At 40.0% G+C, this 12,897-nt stretch overlaps 2 protein-coding genes across 4 annotated transcripts in view; both read right to left on the bottom strand.

Moving 5' to 3' along the window:
• The window catches only part of dip2a (DIP2 acetate--CoA ligase A), an 88,951-nt gene extending 84,859 nt beyond the window's left edge, over nucleotides 1-4,092 (bottom strand). For both annotated transcript variants that reach the window (XM_085385543.1, XM_085385544.1), the window contains exon 1: nucleotides 3,522-4,092. In XM_085385543.1, coding sequence (XP_085241669.1) covers nucleotides 3,522-3,645 — 124 coding nt within the window. In that variant the 5' untranslated portion in view covers nucleotides 3,646-4,092. The remainder of the gene's footprint in view (nucleotides 1-3,521) is intronic.
• Nucleotides 4,093-5,472: 1,380 nt separating this feature from the next.
• Nucleotides 5,473-12,467, bottom strand: LOC146651251 (CASP8 and FADD-like apoptosis regulator). 2 transcript variants are annotated; one of them, XM_085385545.1, is made up of 10 exons: nucleotides 12,232-12,467; nucleotides 11,784-12,130; nucleotides 11,596-11,701; nucleotides 11,193-11,328; nucleotides 9,551-9,606; nucleotides 9,431-9,455; nucleotides 9,208-9,254; nucleotides 9,026-9,104; nucleotides 7,694-8,195; nucleotides 5,473-7,601 (listed from the first exon to the last, which is right to left on the bottom strand). In XM_085385545.1, the coding sequence occupies exons 2-10, from the start codon at nucleotides 12,068-12,070 to the stop codon at nucleotides 7,472-7,474; spliced, it is 1,368 nt and encodes a 455-aa protein (XP_085241671.1). In that variant the 5' UTR covers nucleotides 12,071-12,130; nucleotides 12,232-12,467; the 3' UTR covers nucleotides 5,473-7,471. The 2 variants fall into 2 exon arrangements, with proteins under 2 accessions (XP_085241671.1, XP_085241672.1); XM_085385546.1 differs by having other exon boundaries at nucleotides 9,208-9,251.
• Nucleotides 12,468-12,897: the final 430 nt, after the last annotated feature.

Genomic DNA, 12,897 nt, shown 5'->3' with positions numbered 1-12,897 from the left:
GGCAAGGAAAGCACAATGACCAACCAAGAGTTTGGCAGTTTCCCAGCAAACACCAGCAAGCACTGGACTAAAAAAGACTTCGTAATCAGAGGGTTTAGAGAGCAAAGAGAGGAGGAGGGCAGAAAAGCAGGGAATGATAGAGTGACCCTATGAATTACTCAGCAGACACGTCTTTCTCCCTCTTTCCTCCCTGCAGGAGATAATGGGGATCATTCGTCTTCTTGCCCTCCTTTAAGCCCCATCTCTTGGCCACTGATCTGCATCCAGGTCAGCAGAGAAACAACACAGGTCCGTTTTAATGATGTGTAGAATTTGGTGGGAGGAGAAGCAGCACTTTTGAAAAAGCTACGTGTCTCACAAAGCCAGCCTACATAAAGACTGAAGGCCGAAAACAAAACACAGTTTCTCAATCAGCTTCGTACTGCAAGTTTGATGAAAGTTGGAAAGTCTGATGACACCACACTTATCTCTGTAGAGCCGTTTTCACACACGCAATGAAGCCTGAACTTTTCAGAGAACACATTAGCTGAACTTCTCTCGCTGCTACGAATTCTGTGATAGGCAAAAGAGCCCACATGAGAAAGGAAGGGGTAAGCGTTCTGTTATATAGACAGCAACCGTGTGGGCGCCGTGTATGATGCCTCCCCTGCACTCTAACCGGGCAGCTCCCTCAAAAACACGTCAAGATCAGACTATTCCCTGCTGTTGCCACACTTGGGATAGAACAACTGTGGAAAATATCCAGATGTGACTCCCGTGTATCTGTCTGAGGTCTACATGAGAGAAAGAGCAGAAATAGCAGCAACCAGAATGGATCTGGCTTTAAAGCACCAACATCTGGCTACCAGTAGCTATATTGCTGGAGATGCTTTAAGCTTTGAATGTCACTGGTTTAGTCATGAATTTCATGGAGGAATGCTAAGAATCGCACTTTTACTGACTTTAAACCACTTTCACATTTTATCCAGAGTTTAAGTAAGTCAGTGTGTTCACTTATCCTGCTCCAGCGGAGAAGCCTCAAGTCTGCACTGCAGAGCATTTTCCAATTATTAAAATATATGGGCCTTTTGAATAAGGAAACATCGCTGAAGTACGCTGCATATTCGCAATATTAAAGGGACAGAGAAAGAGTTACTTAGGCGACATTTTCCATGAAAAACAAAATCGGCTGAGGACACCAGCAGAGTGAAATCAAGCATTTCTGAACACGTACTCACTGTGATCCAAATACAAGATTTGAAAATACGAGAATCAATGCATCTCTGGAGAAAACAGTTTTTATTATAAGCTCAATCAGAGTGCACAGATTGTTTATTTCACACATCAGCAGGCCTAAGATGCTGACACTGGAATATCATCTCATGCTATCCAAACAGCTAGCTGCAGACAAACTGCTTAAGAAAACATACATGACGCATCTATTCAGCTTCATGAATTATACAATGCTAGTGCTCCCTCTCCCTCACAAGGACACACACAACTGTTGGCACTCTCGTGCATGGTAAAAAAAAAAAAAAAAAAACATCAAGATGCGTCTCGCCAACAGACATAGACGTGCCTCATGTGAAGTCCCAGAGAGAAGAGCTCAATGAACAGGATAGAAAACCTGTGCGACTCTCAAGTTCTCATCTACTTCTCATAAAATGAGTCATTTACTGAGCCCTGGGCCAGGATGGCAGAGGGGAGGTGACTGAGGAGCAACATCACAAGGTGAAAAGTTCACAGCAGCACACAGGGATATGCAGAGAGAAGGGGAAAATAAATGACATTCCCTTTTCTTTGATGTGAGAGAAAATAGAGAAAATACAGAGGTGAGGAGAGAAAGTGAGACCGAGCGGGTGGGGGGAGCAGGAGAGACAACAGCGTGTATCAGTGGAAGAGAAGCTAGAGGAGATAGAGCTATCAGAGCTTCAACATGGCAGGATGTGACATTTGGAGAGCAGGAAGAGGAAACTGGACAGATATAGATTAGTTTGGTGGCTGCTCCTGAAAACATGTCTATCCCATTAGAGGGTTTGGGTCGCAGTTAATGTGCTTATCAAAGCATGCACCTCGGGTGTACTCCTGAACCCGGCGTGATGCTGCTGCACGACACACAGGAAGAGAAGACTCAGTCCAGATTTTGACTTTTGACTTTCTGATCAGTGGGTTTTCTTTTACTTCACGCCATTTTTTTTTTCAAGTTTATAGAGTTAACATCTTCTCCAGAGTTGATGGGAAAAGAGGTCCCACCCTGGGGTCAAATTCCAAATCTAATCAGACTTGAAGTAGGTCATTAATTAGTCAGACTTTGCTGCAGCTCGGCTAATTTCGCCACGTGAGAAATAAAGAAGTGGAGTTCAACAATGAGTCTCATTGAATTAACAGGAAACAATGGAAACTGTTGGTGAGAACAAGAGTCTTTTTCATCAAAAGCACTGCACATGAATATAAGCCCATCTTTATTTACTCTGTGCCGAGCTACGTGCCAATGCTTCAGTGTAATGATCACCAAATATGAGGAAGTTTAGGAGCTGTTTACAGAAAATATCAAGCGAATTTCAAGCTGCAACATTTAAAATTTCTTTAACTCGCTTCACTAGTAGTGAAATTAAATTTTTATGGATATAACCGCCAATAAAAACTCATTACTACCTTCTTATTGGAGACTATTATAACTGTTACAGTCTGTGCTGCAGAAACCTTAACTTTTATAAGTATTTGCAAGCAACCAACAAAGACCGAAAACCATCATGATTGGTCTAAAAGATTAAAAAACAAAAAAGATTCATAAAAAAAAAAATCACCTAAAAGTAAAATATAAAACCAAAATAATTGAGCAAATGATGAGATTTCAGCTTGTTCTAACTTTTTCTTTGCTTGGGTTTATAATTAAGAACTAATATAGCGTCAAACAGAAGACACGCCTACAAGTGCGACTTAAGCACAGTAATAAAACAAACAAGCAAATGAACAAGGAGCAATATCCACAAAACAAAATCACCCACATGCTTACTTTTCCCCTTCATTACACTTATTGGCACATATTTGAATAAATTGGCCAGCTTGTTAGGGTCAGGGTGTTAAGTGAGGCCTCTGACTTTGTAACTTACTTTTTCTACACCTTTTCAAATCTTTCCTCAGACCCTTTGGTGTTATGCTCTCACATATCAGTATCATGGGTGTGTCGGTGCATCTGTTAGGACAGAGCCACCCGATCAAATACTTGGAGTCGTAACTGTGTGGTATTTAAAAACTTCGGCACTGCCTTCATTATTAGGGAAACAAAACGCTGTCTGGTCTGGTTTAATGTGACCCGTCCCTGAGCTGTAGTCACCAGCCAAACTAAGGCAGAAGTTCAGTTTGATGCAAGATTCCTTGGATTGTTTTTTTCTGGTGATGCTGGCATATTTTCAAACACGAGTACAAAACCCAGATAAAAGGGCGGTGGTTCTGATTGCTGTCACACGCGTGGATAATGCGTAAAGCGCGCTCCGGGCCACTCGCTGTGCTAGTTTGTGTACATGTTGTTGGCAACTTACCCTCCGACAGCTCCAGTTCCAGCTCCGCCAGCTTCTCCCGGACCTCAGCAGGCAGGGTCATAGCGAGAGCCGGCGTGGGCTCTAACATCATCGTCAGCAGCCCGGTGGAGCTCCTCTCAGCCATGGTGGTCCAGCACGAAGGACGAACGGATCCACTGGTGCCCGGTGAGGAGAGGACAATGCGACCAAGCCCAGAAGATTATCAATGAAACAACAACAGCCCCTCCTCACCTCACTTGGTTCAGGCTCAGAGCAAATAGGGTGTTGGTGCCTCCTCTCCCGTGTGGCTGCAACGTCGCACAGATGTGTGAGAAATGTCTCCAAACGTCATGACACGGCTAGCTGCGGGGCTAGCAGACACACCTGGATCCGTGTTTCCATGTAGGGTGTTGGGACAGGGCCTTGCCAGCGTCTCCCAGCCTCTAGTCTGTCCCTCCTCGGCACTGTCGGCGGCTGCCTGCCCTCAACTGTGGAGGGAACTCATTCAACTCCTCGCTCGCTTCCCACGGCGCAGTCGCCATTGCATCATAGCAACAGCAGCCCCAACCGTGCGCGTTCACGAGGCCCCCACTCGTGCGCTTGCACGGTGCATGTTTGTGCGCCGCCTGCTCCTCCGCGTACAGCTCGCCTGCCTCCTGCTGTCACCCAGCGGTTTCGTGGCACACATTATGACCTTTACCTTTACTGGATTTCTTTTGTACTGTGTTTCATTTCCGTACGTTGTCTTTCTTTTCATACATAAAAAAACAAACAAAAAAACAGCTAATTTTGATGAAGCTTTGTGAAGAGGTGGAACACGTGCTGAAGGGAGCTGAAGTTTTGATTTAAGTGTCTGCGCTTAAAGATTAAAGTTCAAGCGCTGAAAGAAATGTAAATGTTACACTTAGAAATGCACTGAGCTAAAAGTGGAAGCTGGAGTGGAATTCTTGAAATAAATCACTGGCGGTTCAAGTGGGCTTTCAGCTATAGAAGCATTATATTATAAGGCATATAAAGCATTATAAGGTAACATATAGATAGATGTGGACATTTAATAAAACAAAACACACTGTATATTATTCGTCTGTGTATAACCAACTGACATTTTAGGCTCTAAAGGAAGCAGGAAGAAGTATAACCTTATATGATCTTATCTCTCCTTCCTTTCTTATGACAGCAACATTCCTCTCATTTTTAAATGGCCAGCCAATGGCTTCTATACGCATACAGGTGCATTCATGCCTGCACATTCATATGCATACAACAAAGATATACAGTTAAACATACCTGTACCACAGCCACAGACACCATTACACTCACAGACCTACATAATCTGTGTTCCATTGTTTTATATTTATACTACAATATTTATGTATGTAGTCTTTCTCTCTGTGTGCCTGTGTGCATATATGTACATTTACCTTCAAATACCTCTGTACATTCACATATAGACATTCAAAGTATATTTAATTAATTTTTAAAAAATAGTTTGTTAAACTAGAAAATGTTTCATCATTGCTTCATAGCGTTTTTCATACTATTCCAGTAAATAAAGTTCATATGGCAGCACTCAAGGCTGGAAGCCTGGAGAGGTCAGCATCATCAAACCTAGTCCTGCTTCCAGAGCTTCACTTCGTACTGCTGTACTTCGCCTTTACAGAACCACAGCATATTTCATTATATTTATGTATACTTTCATTTTTTACATGTAGCATAACTGATATTGGAAGACAGAATCTGCAGTGTGCAGCTGCACATGGTTTGTGATTTTCTTGCAGAAGTGCCTGTCAGCGTTACTGAGACCAGTGGATCCAACTTTGATGCTCCCAGCAGGTTCTAAAGTGGACAGTACCACAGTGTCTGTGAAAAAGAGGTCAACATATGTCATAAAGAGAAAAATAATTACGCGTTAATTTCACCTTGATGGCAATTGTGCGCAGAATCTTTAAAAAGCGTAATGAGGGGTCTTTAAGGTTGGATTTGTAGACTATTTATTTTATTTGCAGAACTCTTTGTTCAAAGTGGAGGCATGGGCATTTACATTTACATAACATGTGATGTCACTGCTTTTCTGTGATTCCAGAGTTTCTTGGGAAATAAAATACTACATGGCCTCGGTGAGTTGAACTTCTAAAAGGTCAAGTGATGCTCAAATCTAACCATTGTACCAGTCATTATTTTAATTTTTCTTTTAACCTTTTTGTAATACAACATGTCATAATATGATAGAAAATGTTAAAAATAAAAGTAAAAAACACATATAGACTATGCAAACATGTTTTTTCAGATGCAATATTAAATACAACACAATTAACTTTTATTAAAGGCAAAAAATAGCTTATGGATGTCAAATTTAACATTTCAATTCATACAAAAATCTTTGTATGAAATGTTAAATTTGTATCAACTATGTTAGCATCCTTCCAATTGCACTGCAGCACACTAACATAGATACATATTTTAAAACAAACGAAAAACTGTAATGTACTTACATGGTGACAAAAACAAACTACAGTAGTGGGTTAAATTACAACATGAATTAGAAGGAATTCTATTTACATATACATAAATATATATAAGTACTTAAAAAAGCATGATAGTGTTTCCTTCATTAAGAGAAATTTTCAAGGTTTCTGCATACATTTTAAAAATAATAATTTAAAGTACAAATTAGCTCAGATTGTTTTCAACAAGACAAAAAAAAATGTTACAAATGCACAAATGTACAGTGTGGAGTATAAATAAATATTGCAAGTCATCTTTAAGATTTAAGCCTACTTTTTTTTGCTTTCCCCCCATACACTGTAACTTTCATCACAGTCCAGATGACTGGGCGTCCTGTTTGGTAAACCTTTACGTTTTAAAATGTTGCTGCCTGTGGAGTTAACGTTGGGAACTGTTGTAGTTGATTTATCTGCTAAAATTATAAATCTGTTGAAACACAACATATATTATTAAACATGCACCAACACGCTGGGTGAAAATTAAAGTTAATAATAACAATAAATACACATTTAAAGTTTTCAGTTTTTACCTCCAACTATAACATGTCATGACTACATATGACCATTAGGTGTCACTATATACGCAATAAAAAACGTTCTTCTTGAGCAAGTTCTGAGCTGCATCAATACTTGTGTGTCTGACAGTCAGCCGTAGTATACAACTGGAAGGGCAACAAACTTGATTGAGGGCCATTTGACTCATTTGCTACATAAAAAAATGAAATAAAATAAAGCGAAAAACAGAAATAAAAAGACAGAGAAGCCTTCATGCTGTCATTTATGTGTAATTGATTGTGTTCTCAAAGCAAACTATGTCTGCTATGTTTGTGAAGTTAATCCCCGATGAGCTCTGCAGTTAATGAGTCAGCAGTGTGGTAGTGACTCTAACGCACTATATACCTCAGCCCGACTGCACTCTACGACTTTAGCCGATCAGCCGCTGCATGGCTTAGCTGCTTTGGTCCCTAAAAATTTCATTTCCAATCGTACCATTGAGCTCTTTAGAATGGCCCATTTTTTCCACAAATGTTTGTAAGGGCAGACTTCACGGCTAGGTGCATGATTATGGAGACCCGGGGCATTGGGATGGAGACACCTGCATTCAAAGATTAAGAAGTCCACAAGTATAGTTTAGCTGCGCAAGCTGATGAATGTCCTATTTTTTTTATCACAAGGAAACAGGACCTGAACAGGTGCCTCCGCTCCAAAGTCGGTGGCCTCAGTGCTGCAAAAGCACTAAGTTACTGCTAAGCAAATAATTAACTTGAGTTCGAGCTGCCTTAACTAATTATCAGTGTGGCTGTTTAACTTTTTCATCCCCACACTAACTGAATTTAACATCTAGTTACATAAGGGTATCAGCACAATTCAGCTGAGGAGGCACAGTGACTCTAAGGCCTATCTGTAACACCAGTACTGGTGCCAGATACTTCACGGTGTTTAGCAAATAAAAAGTAAATAAATTCTTTATTGTAAGTACAGATCTCTCCTCAGGGTGTGTTTTACATCAAGGTGGTAGCTGGCTTGAGGATTACTTCTGCTGTGTTCAAAGATGACGTTGTTCACCTCCATTTGAATATCATCAATCTTAATTTTCCTGTAAGAGCACAAACAAATAACAGTTTAGCTTATAAGAAACTTATAAGAAAACTTCCATGATGATGAGGTAAAGTTAAATAGTGTTTATACCTGTTTTGGGCTTTGTTTAAAGCATTTGTCAGAGCCTTCACATACACAGAGCTATGTTCCTCTTCTTCCAGCTGACACTCATCTGTCCAGCAGTGACTCCAGAACACATCTGCATCCATAGGAATAGCTGCTGTGACAGCCCCATCACAGCCATCTGTCTCGAGGTGCCCATCGTCCGGGTTCATCCTGGGGCGCAGGGACAACTTAGGTACGTTGTATCTCTGGATGAAGAAAAGTTTGGGCTTGCCCGCCAACAACGGGCATCTGTTAGCATTGAAAAGACGCCTGACCTCGTTGATAGAAAATCCATTGCCAGTCGAATCTGTGCCCAAAAGTTGACTTTCTGTGCCACGGCTAATGATGCAGCACACAAAGCTATCATTTCTGAGTTTCTCCATCTTATCGAGAATATTTTCGAGAGCTGAAAACACCTCATCAGAACTCAGATACTGGTGGAGATTCACGCTGAAGCGAAGCGCCTTAAATGTTTGTTCCAATTTTTCTGAAGGAGTGAGCAAAGATGAAACGAGAATTTAAGCATCACCTTGACAATAATTTAAAAAGACAAATGTAGCTTTACATTTTTAAAACACAGATCAGTGGCAACCAAAACTACTGAAAGGGTAGGTGAACATTTATGATCTTAATACAATGATTAAAATGCACATTTTAACAGCAAAAACTTGCTACGTAAAAACCTGTTACGCAGTTATATGCAGCTGTAAGGCACTTTTAATTAAATTTGAGCTACTGTGCTACACTGTTTGTTTTTGAATTACACTAAATTTATGTTTCAGCTGTAGTTACAACAGACTTTTTATAATTATACTGCTACAATAAAACACACGTTAGGCTTATAAAATACAACACATTGCTCTTTCTTTCAGAAGCTCACAGCCTTTGAATTTCCCCTGCCTTCTAAAATAGCTACATTTTGACAACTGTTAATAAACCACAAATAAGTAAAATGAGCTTTCCTTTTCACGAAAGCTGCAGACATAAAAGAAATTCCCAAAGAAATACAAATCTGAGTAGCACAATAGTTTTCTTGTTCTTCTCCCATTAAGAATTTTTCTAGGATGGGGCTGGTCCCTCGTTTGGAAACTACCCAATAATACATCGAATACAGATAAGCGTATAACTGTAGGTTTATCCGGCGTACACAATGATGCATCAGCTTTAAAACCTACTACAGCATGTGGTGATCATCCTTTTATTTTTCTCCCCCAGCAGGATTATAAATGCACGACTATACCTCTAATTAAGGATTTCTACACTGTGATTTTGGTACTTCCGTTTAAGTAGAAAAGTACAAAGTGCTTTGTGTCTCACCTCCATCATTACCCACGCAGTCTATGATCACACAGTGTCCTCTGGGATTAGTGTTAAATTTATAGCAATCTGGCTGACTCTGAAATTCAAATGAGATTGTGGGGAAATGTCGTAAATGCAACTGAGTCATTCAACACTTGAAAATATAATCAAAATACTCAGAGAAGGAGGGGAATCCTCACCTCAGAGCTCGGCTCTAGGCAGGCACCTGATCGTGGGCTCACTCCTACTGCAAACAAAGAGTGATATGGTTAACAGAAGAAGAAAGTAAACACCAGGGCCAACAGGGGGTTTCCAGCTGTAAAGCCCCTGTGAGACTAGATATCAGTCTCATGGGGATGAAAAGGTATTTTGATTAAAAATATAGTCTTAGGCTACACATCTGTGGTATTTTGCTAGACTTACCAATGCGGCGCTCTTGTGTAACATGCTGTAGAGGAAACAAAAGAGGAGATATTTTTATGGTTTTAGTGGAGAAAACATTATGGGAAATGTGAACTAACATCTGCAAAGTGTCTCACTCACAGAAATTCTACGGGGTTGCTGCAGAGACAAATTTCGCTGCTGTTCAGGTGCCCCAGCTGTAAAAGACAGGCATATATACATACATAATGTCTCTGTGTTTGCTGTTCTATTGTTGTCGCTGTTTAAAGAAAAATTATCCTATTACATTTGAAACAAGCCAACACGTTAAATAAACAGCATTAAATTAGTACTGAAAATTGAATCTACCCTACTGCTGTGGTTGCAGGGGTTAAATAAAACTGAAATGCATTTGGATGTCATTTTTTCATGATCATAATCTTTTAACTTTTGCGTCAAAGTTGTTGAACATTATAACAGAGCACAGTCACAAAAAAAGTCCATCCATCCATTCATGTTATTAGCTGTTTATCCAGTTTTGGGTCAAGGGTTCCAGTCCCAGGTGAACAAGGGCCAAAGGAAGGCTACATTCAGAACAGGTCGTCACAAACTAAAAAAAGGTGTTTACCCTTAATACTGAGTTTTTGGTGAGGAAAATGTAATAAACTTCCTATTCTTTGCTTACTACACTCACCAGCCACATCATTAGGTACATCTTGCTAATACTGGGTAGGATGCCTTTTTGCTTTCAGAACTGCCTCCATTCTTCTCATTGGCATAGATTCAACAAGGTGAAGGAAAAACATTCCTCAGAGATTTTGGTCCATGACAACGTGATAGCGTCACACTTTGCTGCTAAGCATCAATGTGGAAAATCTCCCGTTCAACCACATCCCAGAGGTGCTCTATCAGACTGAGATCTGGTGACTGTGGGGGCCATTTGATTGCAGTGAACTCATCGTCATGTTCAAGAAACCAGTATGAGACGATGCGAGATTTGTCGTGTGGCGCGTTATCCTGTTGGAAGCAGCCATCAGAAGATGGGCACACTGTGGTCATAAAGGGATGGACATGATCCGCAACAATACTCAGGTAGGCTGTGGTGCCAATAAAATATCTCCCACACCATTACACCACCACCAACAACAGCACGAACCATTAATGCAAAGCACAATTGATCCAAATCCATGCTTTTTTATTATTTAAGCCAAATTTTGACCCTACCATCTGAACCATCAGAAAGTGAAACTCGGCAGACCAGACCACATTTTTCTGATCGTCTGTCGTCCAATTTTGGCGAACCCATGGAAATCACCTGGTGTGGTGTTCTGCTGCTGTTGCCCATCTCCTTCAAGCTTCAACATGTTGCGCAATCAGAGCTCATCTGGGTACCTTGGTTGTAACGAGTAGTTATTTGGGTTACTGTTGCCTTCCTATCAGCTTGAAGCAGTCTGACCCTTGTCCTCTGACCTCTGAGATCAACATGGCATTTTTGCCCACTGGATAAGTTCTTGTTTTTGTTTCGTTTTCTGTAAACCCTAGAGATGGTGGCGTGGGAAAATCCAAGTAGATCAGCAGTTTCTGAAATACTGAAATAGATATTTGAATTAATTATGAGTGATTGTGAGTATCGATAGTTTCGGGTATGCTATACTGATGAGGAACATAAAACTTAACCCAGTTCTGTGTAACTAGTAGGGAAGTGTTTCCCACTTCTCACTGCATAACTGTTACAAACCTTTCTCGTGGCGATGCTATTTCAAGCCCTTCGGTATATAAAGCGAAAAGGGAAACACAGACTGACCTGAATTCTTGTAAGTGGTCAGTTTTTTGACTAGATCGATCCTGCCAATGTTTGTCAAGCAGTCCTCTACGAAGTCAAGTCTTTCTGGAGAGACTGAATCCAGCTTTTCAAGTTCAACAATGATATCCAGAAAACTCTGTAACACAAAAGAAATGGCAAAAATGTCTAAAATGTTTTTGTTTTTTTTAAATTAATTAATTACTTAATTTTTTTTTTTTTTTTTTTTTTTGGGGGGGGGGGGGGGGGGTCCCATCGTTGACTGCACCATGTTAATAATAATTTAAATTACATTAAAATTACCATGTTAATGCTGTTAGTAATAAATCCCCACCCACATAAATTTGAAAATGAGTGAAAACAAGATCATGTCTCATTCATTTGGGGTTTTTGTTGTTGTTTTTACCTTTGTCTTCTCAAGCTTTTCACGAGATAATTTGCAGCTTAACAGGAATTTAATACTGTCCAAATCTTCAGTGTCCAGCTCCTCACTTAGTTCTGTCATCAATACTCTGCAGTAAGTGGAACAAACACTGTTAACTTCGATTCTTCAAATCTTTACAATTCATCAGCTCATCTTAAAGGATGTCTTACCTGAAACGTGGGACCATTTGTCTGGTCCTCTCCAAGTCATCCCTGTTGACTTTACACACCTTCCTTAGGATATCCAAACGCCCCAAACGCCACATGAGCTCTGCCAGAAACAGGTGAGCGTTTTGATGCTGCGTCACTTTTGATCTGAGCATCTCCTTCATACAAGCCACACTGTGGTCCGTGTCCAAGCTTTCACATAAATAGAAGAGCCTACTGCGTTCATTGCTGCTGAGAGCTTCCGCGATTTCATTTATAGCAAGTAGCTGAAATTGATCCGGAACAGCCATGTGGACTTTGGTAAAACTTTAAGAGGAGATGAGCCCTTAATAAAGAATTATAGTCAAAGCCTGTGGGTCACAATAATCACAATGTTAAGATCCACAAAAAGTCGTGAAAATATAATAAGTCATTGCTAATGGATAGTTATTAAATTATAGAGAGACCTTACCGAAAAGAGTCCTGCAACAAACACGTAGCAAAGCAGAAGAAGGAAAACTATAGAATGACGCACCGCCTAAAAACGCGAGGAAGGGGATTTACCAAATACTCCCCAACTTAAAACGAAACCAGCGAGGATCCGCTTAACAAGCAATACCATATAAGTAATTCCTGATTCTGTCCTTTTACAAAAACTGCGCAACGCACTCTGTCTAATCCAACGTAAAGCGAAAGCAAAGAAAAATAGCAGACCACACCCACAAATGAAGTCATGGCGGAAGCACGAGAGGTGTTCTGGGAATCCATCCTTTTTTTATTTTTATTTTTATTTTTTTAATTGAAAAAGCACAAAATACAGATATACAAATACAAAATAGCAAACACAATGTCAGGGGGTTTGTATAAAAAAGCAAAATAGACACAGTCTATTATAGAATCACATGATATTGAACAGGGAACATAGGTTTATGGTTTTGACAGCTTTTTGATTTTGAGAATGTTGTATGGTTTTAACATATTGTTTGGTTTCATTTAAAAAGCACCGAAAGGATGGTTTTGCGTTAGAAAATTTCGACTTATGTATATGAAATTTGGCCAATAATATCAATAAGTTAATCAAATAAAATTCGTTTGCCCTGTGCATGGGGTACTTAAAGAAACCAAACAATATTTTCTC

The sequence above is a fragment of the Rhamphochromis longiceps genome, linkage group LG16 (assembly GCF_057381845.1).
Source record: "Rhamphochromis longiceps isolate RC_006_pf linkage group LG16, R_longiceps_female_GT1.1, whole genome shotgun sequence".
Taxonomy (NCBI): domain Eukaryota; kingdom Metazoa; phylum Chordata; class Actinopteri; order Cichliformes; family Cichlidae; genus Rhamphochromis; species Rhamphochromis longiceps.
This window is presented reverse-complemented; position numbering and strand designations above follow the sequence as displayed.

Bases quoted from the DNA above. Each gene is read 5' to 3' on its own strand.
- LOC146651251 (XM_085385545.1), bottom strand. From the start codon at position 12,070: ATGGCTGTTCCGGATCAATTTCAGCTACTTGCTATAAATGAAATCGCG. The intron at 11,329-11,595 runs GTAAAAACAACA...TTTGTGTTACAG, and splicing joins AAAAGCTTGAGAAGACAAAG to AGTTTTCTGGATATCATTGT. The intron at 7,602-7,693 runs GTATAAACACTA...GTGCTCTTACAG, and splicing joins TTAAACAAAGCCCAAAACAG to GAAAATTAAGATTGATGATA.